General features: G+C 29.9%; 3 protein-coding genes across 5 annotated transcripts; 1 reads left to right on the top strand and 2 right to left on the bottom strand.

Annotated features, from left to right (window-relative positions):
- Positions 1-116: 116 nt before the first annotated feature.
- On the bottom strand, positions 117-5,973 carry LOC130665129 (uncharacterized). The gene is made up of 7 exons (XM_057465416.1): positions 5,291-5,973; positions 3,291-3,435; positions 3,082-3,216; positions 2,070-2,257; positions 1,625-1,854; positions 1,127-1,534; positions 117-868 (listed from the first exon to the last, which is right to left on the bottom strand). Exons 1-7 carry the CDS (start codon positions 5,849-5,851, stop codon positions 595-597), a joined length of 1,941 nt encoding a protein of 646 aa, XP_057321399.1. The 5' UTR covers positions 5,852-5,973; the 3' UTR covers positions 117-594.
- Positions 5,974-8,173: 2,200 nt separating this feature from the next.
- On the bottom strand, positions 8,174-15,909 carry LOC130670445 (putative uncharacterized protein DDB_G0289263). Of its 3 annotated transcripts, none has more exons than XM_057473864.1 (5): positions 15,625-15,909; positions 11,690-14,441; positions 11,379-11,502; positions 11,157-11,209; positions 8,174-9,444 (listed from the first exon to the last, which is right to left on the bottom strand). In XM_057473864.1, exons 1-5 carry the CDS (start codon positions 15,732-15,734, stop codon positions 9,286-9,288), a joined length of 3,198 nt encoding a protein of 1,065 aa, XP_057329847.1. In that variant the 5' UTR covers positions 15,735-15,909; the 3' UTR covers positions 8,174-9,285. The 3 variants fall into 3 exon arrangements, with proteins under 3 accessions (XP_057329847.1, XP_057329842.1, XP_057329837.1); XM_057473859.1 differs by having other exon boundaries at positions 11,364-11,502; XM_057473854.1 differs by having other exon boundaries at positions 8,175-9,444; positions 11,304-11,502.
- A 2,833-nt stretch (positions 15,910-18,742) lies between these two features.
- LOC130674456 (odorant receptor 9a-like) lies at positions 18,743-24,068 on the top strand. Its single transcript, XM_057479793.1, has 6 exons — positions 18,743-19,217; positions 20,427-20,907; positions 22,157-22,256; positions 22,358-22,480; positions 23,371-23,526; positions 23,581-24,068. The coding sequence occupies exons 1-6, from the start codon at positions 18,860-18,862 to the stop codon at positions 23,632-23,634; spliced, it is 1,272 nt and encodes a 423-aa protein (XP_057335776.1). The 5' UTR covers positions 18,743-18,859; the 3' UTR covers positions 23,635-24,068.
- The last annotated feature ends 745 nt before the right edge of the window (positions 24,069-24,813 follow it).

Consider the following 24,813-nt stretch of genomic DNA (forward strand, 5'->3'; position numbering starts at 1 on the left):
AACTTGATGTATAGTTATAAATATATATATTCAAAAATATAAAAAATAAGTATGGCTTGTAGGTACTCATTTTAAAGAGAATTAAATTGTCTATCAATCTACACATATATATATATATATATATGTATATTTTACCGTGGGCTTGTCATTGTTAGCCGCTAAAAAGAAATAAATTATAAATAATTTACAATAACAACAACAACTAATTAAAAGAAAAAATAAATACACATAAATATTCAGAATTTGTAATTAAACATAATTAGTGTTAATAAATTGATAGAACATGTATGAAGAAATTATTTTTTTTATTATCGATAACCAGAAAAAAGTACAATATTTTTTAACTAAAAATTTTCCTCATACAAGAGTTCACTTCAGATGTTTTCGACTTTTACTTCCACTCTAGGTATTATAAGTACTTAAAATTTTTTCACTTATTTTAACGCTTGCGCAGTAGCTTAGAAATCTTCGGTCGTGGTAGCAACTTCTGATGCTGATGCTAATAGTAACTGACACGTGGCGCAATAGGGACGATAGCAAAAAAGGTTTAAAAATTAAAAAAATTCTCTCTCCTGAAGCGTTCTAATGTTACTGTTAATTAAATACGCCAGCCAAACTCATATCATAAATTTTGAATGCCAAAAATCCGCCATAGCACTCATGGCCGCGGTGAATTATTCCCATTCCACCTAAAGGATATAATGGACTGCCCGTTACATCTTGCGCATCAAAAAACGGTACCGTTGTTTGTCCGGCATCTTTTTTCAAATTCGAATTACGGAATCTTATGAACTGATCTTTTTTTGAATCAATTACATTAACTGGTGATTTCAATGGATTGTCTGGATCAGTCAGGATCAATTCCCTCCTAAAAGTAATGAATGCTCATGATCTGAGGTTACAATAATTACTCAGTTGTTGAAATAGTCCCCGCAAGAGAGTGACCTCGGGCATTTTCGGTTTTAACTCCCACTCTGGGTATTCTGTGTACTAAATATTCCCCCACTTTTCTTTACGCTTGCGCAGTCTAGAAATTTTCGGTAGTGGGGGCATGCCGAGGTTCAGTCTCTCTCGGACGAGGGCCGAGTTAACTTGAGCGACTAAGAGGTAACGTAAATATACAAACCTCGAGGTATATTCTGGAACAATCCAGTGAGTCTGGGTCAGATTAATGAGTTTTCCTGTGAAGTAATCAAAAGGCGTGACGCGGATGTGCAGTTCGATAGCTGCAGCATCTAAGTCTGGCTTTTTGTCTCCATCAACCGCAAATCGTAATCTTACCCCAGTTATAACATAACCTCTTGGTGCAATCAAGTCATCAAAATTAACAATCTTAGGATGCCCATAGTCAATTCCCGGTTTAAGTACAGTGTTGTCAGAATTGTAAAAATTTTTGCCTGTTTCATTGTATTGAATATTTTCCAATTCTTTCCACGAATCTGGTGATGTAAAACCAAATTTTTCCATGTGTTTCTCTCTTATTTGCACATGAATCATGTGATTACTCTCAACAAATCTTACACCTACAACAGCCCTGACAAAATAATTATATCGACATTACGGCAATGACAATTTGATGACATTAAATTAATTATTTATTTTCATATTTATTTAAATACTCAACATGTTTTTATCAATATCGGTAACTTGTTCTCTGAAGCTAATCGCAGAAATCGTTTCTTTATCGTTAGTTTTTTTAAGACAAGTGCACATGCAATAATCGCAGTAACGGAATTTAAAGAATGCAAATTTACTGGACACAAATTTCATAGGTAAATCACATTTTTTACTTCCGTTACCATAAACTATTCCATTGCTGACATTAAACCATTGATAACGTCTTGAATTACACGTCTGAAATAATAATAGTATATTTTACACCTAGGGCAGTAATGTAAGAATATTTCAGATCACATGTAATCGCAAGTAATCACACGTAAACGCTTTTCGCCCGGAGGGAAGAAAAAATTATTTTTTGGCGGGATAAATTTTTTGCATTATGAATTGAAAACAAAAATTTCTTGAGACAAGAATCCTTGGCTCTATCTTTCAATAATATACATAATTACCGTTTCGCATATATTATAGCTGCGACTACTAAAGTGACAATTGTAATATTCATCACATTCTGTAGTATTAATCGTATCTATGTAACGTAAATTACAATTGTGACTACAGGACCCATCAGTAGTTAAATCTTCTTCTTTGATTATTACTGTCTGTATCATCCGCTTCAATTCATAATGAGAAGCTTCATCTAATCGATGGATTGATATTCATTTCAATGACTTACATCGATTGATTAAACAGATAAACACCCTAGTGGATTCGAATTACGGTAAATACAGTGATTTACCGTAATTTGCCGTAATTTACGGTGCCTAGCAGAATTACCGCAAATTACGGTAATTTACCGTAAATTAGGTAAATTACGGTAATATACGGCAAATTACGGTAAATTGCCGTAATTTACGGTAATTCTGCTAGGCGCCGTAAAATTACGGTAAATTACCGTAATTTGTCGTAGATTACCATAATTTATGGTAAATTATCGTAATTTACGGTAATTCTGTTAGGCGCCGTAAAATTACGGTAAATTACCGTAATTTGTCGTAGATTGCCGTTATTTGCCGTAGATTACCGTAATTTATGGTAAATTATCGCAATTTACGGTAATTCTGCTAGGCGCCGTAAAATTACGGTAATTTACCGTAATTTGTCGTGGATTACCGTAATTAGCCGTAGATTACCGTAATTTATGGTAAATTATCGTAATTTACGGTAATTCTGTTAGGCGCCGTAAAATTACGGTAAATTACCGTAATTTGTCGTAGATTGCCGTTATTTGCCGTAGATTACCGTAATTTATGGTAAATTATCGTAATTTGCGGTAATTCTGCTAGGCGCCGTAAAATTACGGTAAATTACCGTAATTTGTCGTGGATTACCGTAATTTGCCGTAGATTACCGTAATTTATGGTAAATTATCGTAATTTACGGTAATTCTGCTAGGCACCGTAAATTACGGTAAATCACTGTATTTACCGTAATTCGGATCCGCTAGGGCAAAATGTAACTTACACGTGGGTTTATCGATATCACATGCATGAAGATAATGTCGCCTCTCGGATAGCAAATCTTTGGTTAGTTGTTTTAATTCCTTCAACTCATCCATTATTTTATCGTCCTCCCGGAACCAGCTATCAAATAGATCGTCTTTAGACCATAAATAGTTTTTTTCATCGTAATTTCGTTATTTGGCTGAATGATCATCAAAACTTTTTACTCACAATCGCGACACAGATGATTCAATTTCTCCAAATGATGGATCATTAAAAATTCTTGTACACGTGACATAAAAACTTGCTCATATAAATAATATATACCTAAATTGAATGACCATGTTTTACCACAAAAATTGTGCGAATCCTCATCCTGCAACCAATTATTTAGTTTTTGGAACCTGACTGAGTGATGTGCGCACTCAGCTCAGTCAGGTTCCGCACAGTAATCAGTAGCGCTGCACCACAACCGAGAATTTTATTCCAGCACCGTACTGAGTCGGGTGCAGAACAGTAACCATGCCCTCGCGGTTTTGGAAATACCGAAATAATACCGGAATTATACGGTATAAATACTGCATAAATATGGTATTATTCAAGTTATTTCGGCCAGTTTTTTTGCCGCATTACTACCAAAAATTTACGAAAAAAATTCAGAATATTTACGGTAATAAAACAGAAAAAATACGGTATTTTAACAGCATTAAAACCCTAATTATACAGCGTATTTATCGTATATTTTTGGCATTTTTGCAGCATCAAACCGTTCTACCCGGAACAAAAATTATATATAATTATATATAACATTATAAAGTTATATGTACAATAACCCAGATAGCAAAATGACGTCTTGATGAGTTCTGAATGAGTTCCTATTTATGATTTGGACGTCTTAAAAACACGTTAAAGAAGTCTTTAAGAAGTTCTCAAGATGTCGAATGCGCCACCTAGCGAACTCAGTAAGACATCTTTAAAAGTTCTCAAAGAGTTCTCAAAGAGTTCTTTTTTCTGACTCCGCAAATAAGACTTCAGAATGAACTTACCATGACGTCTTAAGGAGTTCCTAATTTTGACTTCATTTTGACTTCAAAAAAGTTAAAAAAAGAATACATTTAGACGTCACAAAACTGACGTCTTATTTATGAAGTCTTCAAGAACTCTTAATTAAGAGTTCTTAAAAATGACACCTTTAAGAAGTCATTATAAGACTTCTTGAAGACTCCTTCAAAAATACGTCGTAAAGCAGTCATTCTGACTTTAATGCTGTCTGGGAACTGTCATGGAAAAAAAAAAAACTGCCAACTCGTGGGCTCAATCCCGAGTCCTAATGATTTAAAGCTTGATCTGTTAACCATTATGCCAAATCGCTTATTTGAAAGTTGATACTAATTGTATTTATATGCATACAAACAAACTTAAGAAAATTGAAAACCTCAATTTTCCCGGATTCTTATTTTCACTTACATTCTTTTGTTTCAATAAGAAATGTGTGAACTAATAGAATAAAATATAAAATTTTACATTTTGCACATTTTCGATGATTTTAACTGCAGAAGCAAGTATAAAATAAAACCAAATTTTTTACAATTTTTCATTATATCAGGATAAATCTGGCAAAATCGCAGGATATCTACAGTATTATTACCAAAAAAATACGATTTTATTATTATAAAATTATCGCATTATTGCGGTATTTATACAGCATTTTTTCGGTAAAAGTTCGGTATTTTTATAGTAATTTTACTATAGAAATCTGGTAACTCTACAGTATAAGTACAGAAAAAAAACTGTCCAATATAACCATATTATTACCAAATTATTACGGTAAATTTACGGCATGTGCATAAATGCCGAAAATTTACGGCATTCGCAAAACCGCGAGGGCAGTCGAGGTTCTAATCTTTCTGTGTGCCAGTATTGTGCCGAGATTGTATCTAAATATTGACACAAAGCTGTGTCTTAGAACAACATTTTACACAAATTTTCACGTTGTTTCAAAATATTATTCATGCACAGAAAGATTGGAACCGACTGGTTACTGTTCTGCACCCGACTCCGTACGGTGCTGGAAGAAAATTCTCAATTGTGGTGCAGCACCAACTGATTACTGTTCGGAACCTGACTGAGTCGAGTGCGCACATCACTCAGTCAGGTTCCGCACAGTAATCAGTGGCGCTGTACCACAAGCGATAATTTTGTCCAGTCTTCTGTAGCCGCCCAATACTTACTTTCATTACTTCCCTAAGACCTTCAATAAATTTCTGATACTCTCGAATTATGTTCGTCCTCCCATCAAATATCAATCTGCTTGTAACAGGAACAAGTATCCGGCAGTACTTGATCATGTCATCGTCGAACATTAGAGAACCACCCACAGAAGATAATAAGTCACCATACGAAGAAATGCCTTCACTCTTATGATTTATTGTGTCCAGTACACGTGAAAAATGTCCCCAGTATAAATATTCACCCCGTGGCTTATGTTTGTCCAATTGGTCAATAAAATGCGTCAAATAAATCGACTCAGAATGAGCCAGCCGACTACTACTTCCCTGCATTGCTTGCATTTTATCCATGAGATTCACCGAATCATTCAATATTTTCTTTGTAATTTCATTTTTATCAACTTCACTCAGACTGTAATTGTTCATTTTATGACTGCCATTAAATTTTATAATATTCGCTACGAACTTTTCTATGCTACTGAGATCAGTAAATTCTAATTCCGCGGATCTCACAGCGGTCGCAATAAATAATATTGTAAATATTAGGGAATTATTAAAAATCATCGTGGCAATTAATAATTAACGTTTTCAAAAATAATTGTAATTTGAAACTCGAAAAAAATTTAACGTGTTCAGTAACGAACATTAGTGTCTTACTAAAAGGCATCAAATAGAGCCGTCTTTTATCGACGACACTGCGGCCTAGAACTAACAGTGGAAATTTTTGGGGATGGCATTGAGTTATTTTTACTTTTACTTCTGTAGAAATGATTTGTACGTTTAGTAAAACAAAAAAAAAATTTTTATTTTAGACGTAAGCTAATGGGAGGTAAGAAGCGGCCATTTTGTTTTAGATAAAGTAGAACATGGAGGGCATTGTCTCTGGAAAAAAATGCAATTTTTGGTAACGATCTGGATCAATGATCGGATCACCGAATTTAGACCATGTACTAAATTTCATGATCGTACGCTTGCGCAACTTTTCGGATAGTATGCGTACGAATTCTCTCAGTTTTGTTTGCGTATGCGCAGGTTTAAAATGGTCGGCAGTGAAGGATTTTGCGGGTTGGTCGCTTGCGGTAAAAATCTTCAGCAAATTTTTGTCAAGATTTGCAACTCTGTGGGAAAAAACGAAATTTTTGGAAATTTTGTTAAATAACGCGGCGCAAATGGAAAAAAAAATTGCAGATTTAATTTAGAATTTTATTAAATATTTTTAGTAATAAATTTCTAGAGAATTTTTTTTTTAATTTGTGTAGAAAATTTTTTCGAGTATGTAAATTAATAGGAAATTTGATGCCTTTTAAAATGAGTACCCACATGACGTATATATTTTTGATGATTGAAAAACTTGATATATATTTATGAATATATATGTTGACTAATATGAAAAATAAGTATAGCTTGTGGGTACTCATTTTGAAGAGAATTTTATGCCCTTTAGAATGAGTACCCACATGCCATATATATTTTTGATAATTTAAAAACTTGATATATATTTATCAATATATGTTTTGAAAAGTATGAAAAATAAGTATAGCTTGTGGGTACTCATTTTAAAGAGAATCTTATGCCCTTTAGAATCAGTACCCACATGACATATATATTTTTGATAATTTTAAAACTTGATATATATTTATCAATATATATGTTTTAAAAAGTATGAAAAATAAGTCGAGCATGTGGGTACTCATTTTAAAGAGAATTTTATGCCCTTTAGAATGAGTACCCACATACCATATATATTTTTGATAATTCAAATACTTGACATATATTTATATACATATATATTTTCTAGAAAATAAAGACGGCTTGTGGGTACTCATTTTGAAGAGAATTTTATGCCCTTAAAAATGAGTACCCACATGCTATATATATTTTTGATATTTTAAAAACTTGATATATATTTATATATATATACATTTTGGAAAATATCAAAAATAAATAAGGCATGTGGGTACTCATTTGAAAGAGAATTTCACGCCCTTTAAAATGAGTACCCACATGCTATATATATTTTTGATGTTTTAAAAACTTGATATATATTTATATATATATACATTTTGGAAAATATCAAAAATAAATAAGGCATGTGGGTACTCATTTGAAAGAGAATTTCACGCCCTTTAAAATGAGTCCCCACATTCTATATATATTTTGATATTTTAAAAACTAGATATATGTTTATAAATATATATGTTGAAAAATATAAAAAATAAGTATGGCTTGTGGGTGCTCATTTTAAAGAGAATTAAATTGTCTATCACTCTACACACATATGTATGTATATGCATTCATTTTATTAGAGTCGGAGTACCTGGAATAACCCTATGAGTATTTAAAACCTACAAAAAAAATATAGAGAATATAATATATATAATAATAATTATTTATTTATTTATATAAATGTATGTATAAAAAATTTAGTTTTTATTACAAAAAAAGTAATCGCGTTAAATAGGCACTGGATAAGCACACAAGCTTTTTAATATCATTTGTGTTAATAATAATAATTCATTTTTATAAATATAATTAATAGTAACAGTAATCATAATAATAAAAAAAAATCATCACTCATTTAATGAACTCATGAATTATTATTATTATTAATTGTGATGTTTTTTAATGTTAATTAATAAATTATCTTATTTATTTACAGTCTAATTTCTACAACAGGGAATCCGCTATAATTTATTATTATTATTTTTTGTTAATTACTATCTCAACAATTAATTATTTATTTTATTATTCAACAATTATATATCAAAAAAATAATCAAATTGATATGTCATAATTATTATTAATTGATATGAATGAAATTCATTTTTTAAATATTAAAAAGTTAATTATGAAAAATATTTATACTTTTTTTTTTTATATTTAAATAAAAGTACTCAGAAAAAAAAAGATTTGTTGACGTAAGAAATTTTTTTCTCACCGAGAAAATTTTTTTTTCTCAAATTTTTAGAGGAAAAATTTTCCGAGGCCGGTCAAAATTTTTTTGTAACAAAAAAAAAAAATTTGAGGCAAGAAAAAAATTCCTGCAACAGAAAATTTTTTTTGACCCTAGGAAAATTTTTTTTTCTCAAATTTTTAGAGGGAAAATTTTCTGAGGCCGGTCAAAATTTTTTTGTAACAAAAAAAATAATTTGAGGGGAGAAAAAAATTCTTGCAGTAGAAAATATTTTCTGACCCTAGGAAAATTTTTTTTTCTCAAATTTTTACTGGAAAAATTTTCTGAGGCCGGTCAAAATTTTTTTGTAACAAAAAAAAATAATTTGAGGGGAGAAAAAAATTCTTGCAGTAGAAAATTTTTTCTGACTAGGAAAATTTTTTTTTCTCAAATTTTTAGAGGGAAAATTTTCTGAGGCCGGTAAAAATTTTTTTGTAACAAAAAAAAATAATTTGAGGCGAGAAAAAAATTCTTGCAGTAGAAAATTTTTTCTGACCCTAGGAAATTTTTTTTCTTTTCAATGGAAAATGCGAAAAATTTTCTGGGACAAGAAAAAATTTTCCGCAGTAAAAAATATTTTTTTTTCTGTGTAATAACAAAATATATTTTAATTGTAAATATCGTAATTAATTTTTTTAACCAGTAAAAAAATATAATTATGATATATTTGGTCTCATATTTTATATAAATAAAATTCCCTGTGGCAGTTTTCAAATTTGGTTTTAAACTTTAGATTCCATTAAATAAAAAAAAGTTACTGTTTATTGTTTTTTTTTTAAACTAATTTTTTGTTCCGATAAATAATCAGTCGATTTAAAATAAACATTGACTAATTAATTAATTGAACAATTAATTAATTAGTCACTTGTTAATTAGTACATTATAAATATTATATGATTGTTATTAATTAATTATTTAAACTCTGGTAATAAATATTTTTATAAAAAAGAAAGTAGAAGTAATAATAATAATAATAATAATAATAATAATAATAATAATAATAATAATAATAATAATAATAATAGTTGTTGTTACTATTATTGTATCATGTAATATTTTTTTTACTGAAATTAGAACGGGCGAAACCGGGAGCGGGAATACGAGATGCGGGTCGTGGAATTCCACTCGTTGCTCTGTTTGTTGGCGGCCGTATTCCGGATTTCATTTCTTGTTTATCTGGATTTTTTGTCGGTCTATCGACAATCTATAACATTGATATAATTATTATTATTTTTTTATATTATATATTAATAAATACAAGTAACCTGCAGTCACCATAACTATCCGAGTATCTCTACAAGTTTATAATTTATTTCCTAAATCATTGAACTTACGCTTAAAGTCATAAGGACCTTTTTTGTAGAGAATTTAATTTCCTAAAAATTTTCTTTCTTACATTTTTCTGATATTTCCCATAGTTCAGCCGTAATTTTAATTTTTGTCTTTAAACAAAATTTGAGTTACAAAAATTTCTCAAAATTTATTACATTTTACTTTTAATCAAAATTCTGTCCCAAAAATTGAACTTATGCCCAAAGTTATAAGAACCTTTTTTGTAGAGGATTCAATTTCCTAAAAATTTCCTCTCTTACATTTTTCTCATATTTCCCATAGTTCAGCCGTAATTTTAATTTTTATCTTTAGGAAAAATTTAAGTTACAAAATTTTCTCAAATTTTATTACATTTTACTTTTAATCAAAATTCTGCTCAAAAAATGAATTTAGGTAAAAATATATTAGGACCTTTTTTGTAGAGAATTTAATTTCCTAAAAATTTCTTCTCTTACATTTTTCTGATATTTCCCATAGTTTAGCCGTAATTTTAATTTTTATCTTCAGAAAAAATTTAAGCGACAACATTTTCTCAAAATTTATTACGTTTTACTTTGAATTAAAATTCTGTCTCAAAAATTGAATAAACGTAAAAATTTATGAGGATCTTTTTTGTAGAGAATTTAATTTCCTGAAAATTTCCTCTTTTACATTTTTCTGATATTCCCCATAGTTTAGCCGTAATTTCAATTTTTGTTTTTAGACAAAAAATTTAAGCTACAAAATTTTATCAAAATTTATTACGTTTTACTTTCAATTAAAATTCTGTCCCAAAAATTGAACTTATGCCCAAAGTCATGAGGACCTTTTTTGTAGAGAATTAAATTTCCTAAAAATTTCCTTTCTTATATTTTTCTCATATTTCACATAATTCAGCCGTAATTTTAATTTTTATCTTCAGAAAAAATTTAAGTTTCAAAATTTTCTCAAAATTTATTATATTTTACTTTAATCAAAATTCTGTGCCAAAAATTGAGTTTACGTAAAAATTTATGATGACCTTTTTTGTAGAGAATTTAATTTCCTAAAAATTTCTTCTCTTACATTTTTCTGATATTTCCCATAGTTCAGCCGTAATTTTAATTTTCATCTTCAGAAAAAATTCAAGTTACAAAATTTTCTCAAAATTTATTACATTTTACTCTAATCAAAATTCTGTTCCAAAAATTGAATTTACGTAAAAATTTATAATGACCTTTTTTGTAGAGAATTCAATTTCCTAAAAATTTCCTCTCTTACATTTTTCTGATATTTCCCATAGTTCCGCCGTAATTTTAATTTTTATCTTCAGAAAAAATTTAAGTTACAAAATTTTCTCAAAATTTATTACGTTTTACTTTGAATCAAAATTCTGTCTCAAAAATTGAACTTATGCCCAAAGTCATGAGGACCTTTTTTGTAGAGAATTTAATTTCCTAAAAATTTCCTCTCTTACATTTTTCCCATATTTCCCATAGTTCCGCCGTAATTTCAAACTTTACCCAAAATTCCATTTCTACCCTCTAACTCCCCATTTTTTTTTCTAATCAACACAAAATTAAATTCCCAATTACTTCCGTTACTCAAATAATTAAAAATATTTACCGTCTGTTTTTGCGGAAGACTGGATTTCACCGTAGGCTTGTCATTGTTAGCCGCTAAAAAATATAAATTATAATTAATTTACAGTCACAACAACAATAATAAATTTTCAAAAAAAAAATTAATGCACATAAATATTGATATATTTACACGAATAATTAATGGTTCGTAATGACGAAGGACTAATTATGGGTGACGATGCTTTAATACCTGAATCATCGTAACCTTCGGAAGAATTTGCTCGACTACTTAGCGGAGTTTCCCCGTCTTTTAAAATCGGCGATGGCAAATCCGATGTGTCAGCGATCCAAGTATTCTCCATTATCTTCCGATCCTTAAAATCTTTATCCTAAAAAAAATTACTAGGTCAATAAATTCCCAGGAAAAAATAATTTCCCGCACCAAGAAATTTTTTCCAGTCCCAAGAAATTTTTTAAAAAATTTCTTAAGACTAAAAAATTTATCTTGCGCCAAAAATTCTTTTTTTTCGCGGTCTCTCCCCTCCCCCTCTTCTCTCTCCCCCAAAATTGACTTACATCTGAGTCAACAGACAAACAATCATCAAGATCCGGAGCGGATGCGATACTCTGAGTACTTTCTATGCTCTCCGTAGATCCTTGGGTCGCATATTTTAATTTACAATATTTTTTACCGCCGAATCCTTCGTCATCTCCACTGGCACTTTCCGAACTTCCGGGTTTGCGCAACGAATACAAACCAGATCTAATTTTATTTTTATCTCCCGGTAGTTTGAATGTCCCGGTATTCAAATTTGGATTCGACTTTTGAAGACTTTGCGGCAGACGGGATAAATTTTTACCGCAGGCGATTCCACTTCTGGCTGCGAGTCCGATTCTGCTGCCGCCTACTCCACTTCCGATTCCACTTGACTTTTTATTGGTCAGTTTGTCGGACAAATTTTCCAGGGATCTCGTGTCCTGATTATTGAACCCGTAAGTTTTTCTCTGGAGTAATTTACTGGGTATCGTTTTGCGATATGTTTGGTAACGATTTTTTATCACGTGATCGTTGGCGTAATTTAGGTCACTGGAGTGATCGTAAGTTTCGTTTAATATTTTGTTGCTGTCAGACAGAAATGTTGAGTTAAGGCACTTTTTTTTACTGTCGACATTCAATGGCTCTTTGAATTCACTCAGAGAACCCGGTAACTGCATTTGCTCGTGGTCGGAAAATGGGGAATTCAAATTTATCGTTGCGTTCATTTTTGTTATCGTGGTGTTTAATAAATTTTCGTTGCTGGAATTTATGTTGTTTTTATCAGTAAGATCTGGGTGGAATTTTGATTCAGATTGATATTCAGAATTTTCGTATTTAAGATCTTCAAGATCGCGATCTGAATTTACGTATTTAAGATCTGGATCTGATTTTCTGTACGTGAGATCTCTATCTGAACTTTCATATTCAAGATCTTGATCTAATTCTTCACACTTAAGATCTTGATCTGAATTTCTGTAGTTAAGATCTTGATTTAATTTTCCATACTTAAGATCTTGAGAATTTCCATATTTGAGATCTTGATCTGAATTTCCGTATTTTAAATTTTGATCTGAATTTCTTTGGAGATCTTGAACTGAATTTTCATATTTTAGATCTTGATCTGAATTTTTATACGTAAGATTATGAGCTGAATTTCCATATTTTAGATCTTGATCTGAATTTTTATACGTAAGATTATGAGTTGGATTTCCATATTTTACATTCTGATCTGAATTTTCCTGAAGATCTAGATCTGAATTTTCATATTTAAGATCTTGAGTTAAATTTCTATATTTTAAATCTTGATCTGAATTTTTATACTTGAGACTTTGAGCTGAATTTCCATATTTTAAATTCTGATCTGAATTTTCCTGAAGATCTAGATCTGGATTTTCATATTTAAGATCTTGAGTTAAATTTCTGTATTTTAAATCTTGATCTGAATTTTTATACTTCAGACTTTGAGCTGAATTTCCATATTTTAAATTCTGATCTGAATTTTCATATTTAAGATCTTGAGTTAAATTTCTATATTTTAAATCTTGATCTGAATTTTTATACTTAAGACTTTGAGCTGAATTTCCATATTTTAAATTCTGATCTGAATTTTCCTGAAGATCTAGATCTGAATTTTTATATTTAAGATCTTGAGTTAAATTTCTATATTTTAAATCTTGATCTGAATTTTTACACCTAATATTTTGAGCTGAATTTCCACCAAGATCTGGATCTGAATTTTCCGATCTGATTTTACCCTCACCAAAATCATCTCTAAATTTATTTCTCATCTCCCCATCAGAATTAAGTCCCGATCTTTTGTTCACCAGATCAAGATCTAGCCCAACTCCGTCATTGTCCCCGCAGATGACGTAACTCAGATGATTCTGTTCATTTTTATCAAACGTACGATTTATCACAAACGATTCGCAATTCAACGCCGCATATAATTCGTCAGCATTAAAAGTCGCGTCTATTTTTTTTCCACCCGATCTTGATGACAGCAACTGATTTATCGTCACCGTTCTATTTAACGAGCAGTTGAAATCCGGGTTTTCTATACACGATCCGTCAGATAGATCTCTCGCGAACGGATTATTGGGATCTGTTGTATCTCCAAACAAACTCGTTTGCATCATAGATGTCGTTAGTATCTGGGAGTCATCCATTTTAGTTCCAGTTCCTGCTTCACCTCCAGTCCCAATTCCTGCACCCAGTGATTGAGTAGAAGATATCAATTGATCAGAATCTTCGATCATCAGCAAGGAGTCAGTAAGACTCGGAGGCTGTTTATTATTCATCAGTAACGACTCATTAAATTCCGGCGTCTCCATGTTGAGAAACGAATCGACGCCATTTTGTTGGGAAATATTTAAAAAGGCGTCGAGACTTTTTTGTCCTGTAGAAGTTACTGACGATTGTCCGAAATTAGGACCGCAATATGTTGGCGCTGACGGTGATGACGATGACGATGATGATGATGATCTTAAAACTGACGGTATCACATTTATGCGTTCGTTTAAATCGAAATTCAAACGAGATTGTGCTGATTGAGCCACTTGAGGTGTCGACGTCACTAGATGACCGGCTAGAGGTTTCATTGGACTGTTTTCTAGGGACGCGGCAACTTCTGGTATTGCGTCGATACTCAGGCGAGAAAAACGTTTCTTTGGACGAGTCCATGTCCGGGTATCGATTAATTTCTTGCTATCAGTTGACTGCTGATCATCTTGAGAATCTCTTAACCATAATTTCAAATTCGTTAGGCCTCTGGGATCCGAAATGTCGAGGAAACTGAAATAAATTTGAGGGTTTTAGTTTTGTTTAATTGCAATGGGAAATATGGATAATTGGTTATTGTGTGTTAAGACTTTTTTGTGGGAAATTTAATTTCCTACAAATTTGGTCTCTTATATTTTTCTCATATTTCCCATGGTTCAGCTGTAATTTTAATTTTTAATTTTAGAAAAAATTCCATTGCTAAAATTTTCTTGAAATTTATTACGATTTACTTGTAATTGAAATTTTGTCTAAATTATTGATTTTAATCAAAAATTCATAAGGACCTTTTTTGTAGAGAATTTAATTTCCTAAAAATTTCTTCTCTTATATTTTCATCATATTTCCCATAGTTTAGCCGTAATTTCAATTTTTATCTTTAGACAAAATTCATTCCTAAAATTTTCTTAAAGTTTATTACGTTTTACTTTTAATTAAAATTCTGTCTTAATTATTGACTCTAATCAAAAATTTGTAAGGAACTTTTTCATAGAAAATTTAATTCTCTACAAATTTGGTCTCTTATATTTTCCTCATATTTCCCATAGTTTAGCCGTAATTTTGATTTTTTTCTTTAAAAAAAATTTCATTGTTAAAATTTTCTAAAAATTTATTACGTTTCACTTTTATTTAAAATTCTGTCTAAATTATTGACTCTAATCAAAAATTCACAAAAATCTTTTTTACAGAGAATTTAATTTCCTACAAATTTCCTCTCTTATATTTTTCTCATATTTCCCATAGTTTAGCCGTAATTTTAATTCAAACGCATCAATAATAATAATTTTAAAAATTTCCTTTGAATTAAAATATAATTTTAATTTTTAATTATTATTATAATCAATAATAATAATAATTATCCCAATAATAATAATAATTATAATAACCAGTAACATTTACATTAATTATAATAAATAAAAAAAAATATTCACTGTAAAAAAAAACATTTACCGCAATTTTAAATTTTTCACAAAAAACTAGAATTCAAATTTTTGAAATAAAAAAAAAACTGAGTAATTAAAAAAACAAAAAATAAAATTTAAAATACATGAGCACTCTAATTATTCTAAAAATAATAACAATAAAAAAAAAACCGTTATACCTTTGGAGGTTAATCCACTTTCTTAAAATAATAAATAGATAGAAATATATCGATATATATGAAAAAAAAATATAATTTATGAAAAAAAAAACTCACCAAGTTTCACAACAATCAAAATTCATGATATATACATTTATAAAATCGTTATAAATATTATTATTTTTATTGTAATCGCCATCTTGAGTACAATCACGTAATTCTGACATATTTAAACCTTTTTAATTAACTTATTTATATTATTTATGATATTTAATACTTATTAATAAATAATAATACAGTTTATTAACAAAATTTATAATTTATTTATCATCCTGATATATATAACTTAACAATTCATATTTTTTTTTACATATATACTTTTTTTTTAAGAGCCAACATGAAACTGAAACTTGAGAAAAAAAAATAAAATAAAAATAATAAAACATAACCTCAAATATTTTACTCTATATTTATATAATACATAAATATATATGTATATATATATCTATATATATATATATAAATTTTAAACAATATATTTATAATTAATTACTGATGTAATTATAATTTTTTTGAATAATAAAAAAATTTGAATTTGAATTCAAATTTTTGAATTTCTTGGGATTTTATGATAAAAAAATTTGAAAAATAATTCAAATTTATGTTACATATATTAATTAAATGTATACTAGTAAATTTTAATTGATATTTCTATTAGAAATATAAAAGAAAAAAAAAGGCGGGAAATTTGAATTATTTAAAAAATTTCTAATTTTTTTGATAAAAAATTTGAATATTTTTAGTTCTAATAAATGCTGGTAGAAATTTTAATTGTTGTTATAATTTTTGGGGTATTTTGAATAAATAATTGTAATTTTTTAGTGTAATTAGTATATAAGGTGAATTGTACAACAGACGGCCATATTTCGAGACAGAAAATCCTCAATTGCATCAGGAGATCATGAATGCAAGGAGTGAATTTAATCTCTGGAACATCACTTGTAGTTTGTAATACATGTGTGTCGACGCGCTGATAGTGCCGTCATTGCGCGTGCGCGGTAATTTTGAAATCCCGCAAATCATATAAATTTAAAAAAATAAATTCATCATTTTTTGTGAGTAATTATTATTAATTATTAATTCGTTAAAATCAACCGCTTGATTATGGACTCTATTGTCGGATTCTCAAATTGTTTGATAAATTTATTTAAAATAAGTGAGTTTATGAATAAAAATATCTGTAGCTGCAAAGTAGCGTGAGCTGGAGGCAGTGATCTTGTAGACGCATGTGTTCCTGATACACGCGCACATGTGAGTAGGAAAGTAAAATAAATAAAAGTCGAGGTTTAATTAATTTATAATCAGTGAATAGCTCTTTGACAGTCATATTTATCTAATACAATTCAAGATTTTCAATGCCCAAATCCAACCAACTAATCGGACTTTACTTACCGCATTATATTCTATTCCGTAACAACAAAATCTCATAGACTGAAAATGGATTTTTATTTTAAAACTCAATGTTTTTTTTCTTTTTTTTTAATTCAATCAGACTCGTCTGTCCTGTACATACATATGTGCAGTATACCTCGAGAATAATGCACTAAATAAATACATTTTTACGTTTTTTTGACTAATGAAAAATTTTAAACTGTTAACTGAAAATCACTCTCGACAATTCTACGATAATCATATTTATTTTCTATACAATTCATGGCACATTAAAAAAAAAAAATTAAATGCATCAATTATTCAATAGTTATAAGACAACATACACGGAAAAAAATGATGCTCAAAATTTTAATAGTTTGTAGTTTATTTTTGACTTAAAATTAGTATATTCGATACTAATATCAAACCAGGATCATTATATATATTATAAAATGACTATTATTTATATTAAAATTTGATACACATAGAAGAGCAAAATTTGTAATTTCGTATATTAAAATTAATATGAAAAAGAATCGATAAATTGGTATCTACAGTTATTACTATTCAAATAAACATAGAAAAATTTAAAAAATAACGAACTGAAAAATTAGTAAACGTACATATTAATATATAAAGATCTAGTAGGGGAGGGTGGGGCAGAGCGGCCCCCCTGAAATTTTGACCAAAAAAAAAATTTTTTTTTTTTCGACTAATTACTATAAATCCGATATGTTTGCGCATTTTTACCCCTACGCATGACATTTGGGGCAAAATGGACAAGCTCAAAATTTTGAAAAAGTGATTTTTTCATATTTTTATCGTCAAATTAAAAAAAAATTATTATAATTCCACATTTCTAGCCCTACGCATAACACCTGGGGCAAAATGGACCAGCCGAAACTTCCGAAAAAATTATTTTTTCATATTTTTCGGCCGTTTCTCTATGTAAGAGGCAAATTTGGTCACTAAAAATTTATAAAAATTAAATTTTTTTTTTTAGTTGATAAATTTTTGAAATAAAGTAAAATTATAGAATTGATTTTTTTTTTTATTAAATAACAATTAGTAATTAAGGTAATCGAGAGTAAACGATTTTTTACGCTTTAAAAAATTTTTTTCGAGTAATATAAAACCAAAAATAGTTGTCAAGAGAAAGAAATACATTCTTAATGATGAAAACAATTTAAAAAAAAAAAAAACGAAAAAAAAAATTTTTTTTATCACTTTTTGAAGGGGGCCGCTCTGCCCCACAAAAAAAAAAAAATTTTTCAGAATTTTGGCAAAATGTCCATAAATTTGTTCGAAATAGGACAAAAGTAAAGTGATCTTATGGTTGAAAGCCACAAAAAATAATAATTGGCTTAGGGGGGCCGCTCTGCCCCACCCTCCCCTACTAATTATTGATAACAGGTTCCACTTTTTACTATTATTTATTAATTTTTAATATTCTGTTTTTTCCGTGTATTTATTTATGAGTATTTATTTTTTACTGCTTGAAAATTCAAATTTTCTCAGTTCCCGCCAATAGCAAATTTTGAAATTATTTAGCAAGAATAAAATAAAATTATGGATTTGATAATTAATTTAGAAAATATGTCAATGAAAAATTTTTTAAATAAAAAAAAAATTATGCAAGTACTTTACGAAGACTCTATTTAGTGTCGTACAACATGAAATTAAATATTAATCGATAGCTCGAGACAAAAGCAGCTAAATAAAAGTTATTAAAGTACAAAAAAAGTTTTAGTAGCTACTGCATAATATATGAGCACTTATTCACTGGCTTACAATTTTTTACCAAGTATTGATTCCAACAAAAAAACACCCGCGATATATTATAACGTTAACTAAATTGACTCATCACTTCCGCGGCTCATTATTTATGGAAAATATTTAGTCGTGAAATAAAAAAAATAAAATGAAAGTTAGTCCAAGTGATCAAAATTCAACGGTAGTACAAAATCAATCTTCAGAACCAGAAAATGTCGTGAATAACGAAACAGATTTCGAATGGGCGATTCATTATCACCGGAAAGTGTTGAAATTCTGTGGGATATGGATCTATTCGAATTCAAATAGATGGTATTTGAAATTAATAACAGATTTACACTCGCTATTTATTATCGGGGGTGTGCTTATTTGTTTGACGACACCTGAAGCAATGGCTTTGGTCAAAATTTGGGGAAACTTGACCCTAATTGTTGATAATTTGTTATCCTCGGCGGCTCTTATCAGCACGCAGATAAAGCTCTTTGTTTTGTGGACCAGAAGAAAAGGTTTTTTTTTATAAATACATATATGTGCACCGTCGAAAAATTGGGAGTGAATAGAGATTTTTGGAGTTCGATCTAGATTTTTAATGTCAAAATAATTACCCCTGTAGTGAAATTCATATAAAAAATAATCCGCTTCCGCATTGACTCCGCATTTATTTCCCCAATTTTTTAGAGTGTAGTGAAATAATTTTTTTTTTTTAACTACACTGAAAAATTTCGCGGAGTGGGTGATTTTTTTTTATTTTAGTTTCTTCGGAGTGAAATTCACTAGGGGTGACTTTATTTTAACAACAAAATTCCTTTTGATTTGGGCTTGAAAAAATGGAACTTCGCTCTCCAAAAAAGAATTTGTGAAAATCACTTTTACAGCAAATTCCCACTTATTGCCAGTGAAAATATACTAATTAAATTAGTGGCATACTTCGTTTTAGTAATTTGTAAAAAGTCACTACTTTGAGTAACGGAGAGAATCCGGACTAAAGGAGGTCAAAATTCACTTCCGATTTTTCGCACCGCGATGTATACACTGTAAAAAATTCGCGGAGTGAATGCGGATTAAATCCGGAGTGAATGAATTTTTAATTATTCACTCCCCTCGGAGTGAAATTCACTCCATTGGGGAGTTTTAAAAATATCATTAATAAAATATAACACCACTAAGTAAAATCGAAATAAAAATTTGCGTATTACAGTACTGATCAACCGATACACACACACACAGAAAAAACAGATATCTTGAGTCAAGAAAATATTTTTGAAGACAAACGTTTTCGGGAACCAAGTCAAGATTTTCTTGAGCCAAGAGACTTTGTCTTGGTTGGAGAAGATTTCTACTTTATCTGAGAAAATTTAGGTCTCCAAAAAAATTTTCTTGAATCAAGAATATTTACCTTCAGTCGAGAATTTTTTTTTTGTGTGCACACAGACACTCGCACACACACGCTGTTTAATAGTTTAATATAAATTAATTTAAATGTTAAAACTCCGGACCGGAGTGAATTCGGAGTGAAATAAAATCCGTATTACTCCGAGATCACTCCGCTAAAAAAAAAACTCCCAATTTACTCCGCATGCGGAGTGATTTTTTTTAAAACTCCGGAACTCCAAGTGGAGTGAATCCGGAGTGAATTCGAATTTAATTTCAATCCGAATTCACTCCGGATTTTTTACAGTGTAAATTTGTAGGTTTATTATTATTTTTTTTCTTAGCTATTGCTAGGATTGTCGATGCTGTCAAAAGTGATTGGCTCGAACCAAAAACCGAGGCTGAGAGAAAAATAATGAGAAGATATGCCAGGATCGCTAGAATAATGATGGTTTGCGGGTTGTCAAATATTGCATATAATCTTATAACATTTCACGGCAGTGTTTTATTCGGATTCGTATACCGCACAGTCAATAATATAACAGACATAGAGGGATATTTGATTCCGACCCAATCATATTTTCCATTCGACATAACTATTGGGTACAGATGCTGGATTATTAGAATAGTCCAAGCGCTTCAATGTTTCGGGGCTGGGATAACTTATACTGCGATTGATGTTTTTTGCGGGATGTCTGTACTACATAACTGCGGACAGTTGGAAATTCTTGCCGACAAAATAAAGGATCTGGTTAATCCTGATGAGCCGCGAGTGTTTCAAGAATTGTTGAAGACTATTGTTCTGAGACACTATCGTATAATCGGGTATTTTTTTTATTATCTCAGATTATTAAGGGTCGGCAGTACTAAACGAATTTTCGAATTTTACTTTTCTAGTTACGTTTTGAATAATTACGTCACTCGAATGATGAAAACCTTCCGAAAAAATTTGTCTTTCACATTTTTTCGGAAGCTTTAAAAATTTCTGTAATAACAATTGATTAATAAATTAAAAGAAAAGTAAAATTCAAAAATTCGTTTAATACGGCCCAGCCTTATATAGTGGTTCCGTAACACAATAACCGACGACAAAATAACTAGGGCTTCACTCAAGATCGAGATTGTATTAGTCTTGTCTTGACCTCGTCTCGATTTGTCAAGACAAGACCAAGACGATATGATAGATCGCAATTCAAGACCAAGACCAATATCATTAAAAAGATCTCGCTAAGTCTTGACAAGACATAAAAAAATAAGTATAAGTATATGAGAATTCTCGTAATAAGATTTCCATGCTTTAAGAAAGATTATTAATTAATTATAATAATGTTTATTAGGTTAAAAAGTTAAAACATTTTAGAAGTACTTGAAGCGATCGAGTATATTTATATAAGATTTAAAAAATAATCAATTTTTCTTTTATTGAAAAATACTCAACTGTGCACAGAAAAAAAGGATTTCTTGGCGCAAAAAAATTTTTCTTGTTCTAAGAAAATTTTTACTTGACCCAAGAAATTTTTTGTATTATAAAGTGAAAACAAAATTTTTCTTGGGGTAAGATAAAATTTTCTTGGAACAAGAAAAAAATTTTTTTGGCGAGAAAAAAATTCTTGAGCCAAGAAAAATTTTTGTCTTCAATTCATAATACAAAATATTTCTTGCGCCAAGAAATTCTTTTTTTCTGTGTGTGTTGTATTATGACTGATATTAAGAAAATTTCAGGTTATTCAAGACCAAGACGAGATCTTGACAAGACAATATTATTAATAACTTATTTTTCGAGATCGATGCAAGACTTACATTTTGAAGTCAAGATCAAGACAAGATCAAAGCTTTCGAGATCAAGACAAGACTTTCCCAATCTTGTCTTGTCTTGGCTCGAGTGAAGCCCTAAAAATAACCGACGACAAAATAACCGAATGATAAAATAACCAAATGACAAAATAACCGCCCTTTTATCATGGTTTTAGTGAACTTTGTCGTCGGTTATTTTGTCATTGGATATTTTGTCGCGGATATTTAGTCGTGACACCTTATTAAGTATGTATTGTTTATAAATTTTATTTAAATTTAGCTTGATTGAAGAAATAAGAAATATATTTGCTACGGTCCTTTTACTACTTGTTCTTTGTTTCGGAATACTTTTTAGTGTCATAGGATTTCTCATTGCAAGTGTAAGTAATTTTTGTAAACGGAAAAAAATAATGATATGGAGTATCACTTTTTTTTCGTGTACACAAATCGTATTTATTGATATATATTTTTATGTATGTAGTCATTCGAGAGTGACGGAACTAAAGTACCGGTATCTCAAATGAATTTTTACATTGGCTATATTCTTTTTTTTGTTGGCCTCTTGTTTGTTTATTCATGGGTTGGTGAAAATTTACTTTCCCACGTAAGTATTGTTACTTATTTACTTTTTTATACACTAGGATTCTTAAGGAATTCTTAAGTAAATCTGTATCTTGTCTTAAGCAAGTGCATGATCAGACTTGGGAAGTCCAAGGCAAGTACTTCTATAAGATATCTTAAGTAAGTCTGTTGCAAAACTTGGCTAAGACACTTAAGTAAGACCCGTTAGCTCAGACTTGCTGCAGAATTCTTCAAGATACCAGCAGATGGCTGCCCTCACTCTACGACGCGTGAGTTCAGCATCAGGATAATAAATTAAGTGGCGCCCAGTTAATGTTCGATTTAATTTTATCGACCGACAATATTAATAATTTTTAGCGCTTTAAATTAAAACGAGGACCTCTGGATTTGCTGCAGGTACTGAATTTAAGCCTCGAGGAATTATAAAAAAAATAAACTCGATATCTTGAGCAATTCTGCGGCAACTCTTGCCTAAGATCGTTATACTAAAGTATCTTGGTTAGGAATTACTGCAGAATGTTTCTACAGATTTACATAAGTCTTTATAATTAATCTTGAGCAAGACTTGATTATATCTTTGGAAAGTCTACTCATGGAATCCATCTTGTTAAAGTCTTGTTCAAATCTTCCGTAAGAAACTTGCTGAAGGACTTTTGTCAAGAACTTGCTTAAGACAATCGTACTAGAGTCCTTATATGTATTTTTTGACTCATTAACAAATAGTAGAGTAATGTGGGGCAAGTTTGCGCAGTGGGTAAGTGTGCGCCCACTTACCCCACATGACTCTACATTTTTAAATTAATTTTCCAGGGAATATTTACTGATCGGCAGTACTTGTCATTGATAGTTTTTTTTCAGAAAGTTATTAATTATAAAAGAATGATTGATAATTAATAATTTTTTTGTATATAGAGTGAAGAAATACATGTGGCGGTATATAGTTGTAATTGGACGGATCTTGAACCACATCAAATAGCCCAATTGATAATTATACTCGTACGTGCTCAGCGACCACTAGAAATAACTATCGGAAAATTTGCTCCTGCAACACTAAACACTTTCGCACAAGTACGTCATTACCTATAAATATATATCTACGTTTATATATCATATACTTTTCAGATACTGAAAACTTCAGCGGGATATATTTCCGTTCTTCTTGCTAGGAACGGTTAGAAAAAAAAATAATATGGCAGTTAACGTACGATTAGACAGCACAGATGAAGAAATAGCCAAGTTACCCATCCAAAGGAACCCATATAAAATCCGTAAAGTAATAGTCTATTACACTACAGAGTACAATATAACCTCGACGCCTGTGGATTGGCTCACGAACTACTAGCGAGTGTTGCCAACACACGAGTGACGAATTTCTACTCGGTAGCATATAGTATTTATTTTTTGCATCGAATTGTAAGAAAGCCAGTTAGTTGCGATCAACTCAACACTTTGTAACAGTAATATATGTAGTTGCTTATTATTTTATTTTGCAATAGATTTATTTTATTAAATTTATAAAACTACTTATTTATTGGAATCATTATATGTCATATGTATCAAGAACTCTACAAATAGTTTTACTGTTGGCTTTGAAATCTTAATAAATATATTAATAGCAAAAATATTTTTTTTACTACAAATATAGAGTCTTGTGGGGCAAGTATGCGCACTGGGTAAGTGTGTGCAAACCCATTCATTTCGGACTGAAATGCTCTAATTTCGTTATTTTTTCTGTTGCCACCGAAAACCCGGGCTTTGTTTCTGAAAACGGTCCCAAATCTTCGTTCGTCTTGTTCAGGTGTTACTGCAGAACTCTTGAGTTCAGTCAACTGATTAAACAACTGAATTCGATCGAATTAAAAATTTTAATTCTGTTATATTCTGTCGAATTCTGCAAAACAGAATTCAACTGAATTGAAAATTTGAATTTGAATTAAACAGAATAAAACCGAATTAAAAATTCCAAATTCGTTTTAATTCAGTTTAATTCGGATTCAGAACCGGAAATTATTTTCGAATTAATCCGAATTAAAAATTTTTAATTCAGTTTAATTCGGATTCAGAACCAGAAATTGGAGAATTATTTTTGAATCAATCCGAATTAAAAATTTTTAATTCAGTTTAATTCGGATTCAGAACCAGAAATTGGAGAATTATTTTCGAATTAATCCGAATTAAACCGATTTAAAAATTTTTAATTCATTTTAATTCAGTTTAGTTCGGATTCAGAACCAGAAATTGGAGAATTATTTTCGAATTAATCCGAATTAAAAATTTTTAATTCAGTTTAGTTCGGATTCAGAACCTGAAATTGGAGAATTATTTTCGAATTAATCCGAATTAAAAATTTTTAAT

Source organism: Microplitis mediator, chromosome 1 (assembly GCF_029852145.1).
Source record: "Microplitis mediator isolate UGA2020A chromosome 1, iyMicMedi2.1, whole genome shotgun sequence".
NCBI lineage: Eukaryota > Metazoa > Arthropoda > Insecta > Hymenoptera > Braconidae > Microplitis > Microplitis mediator.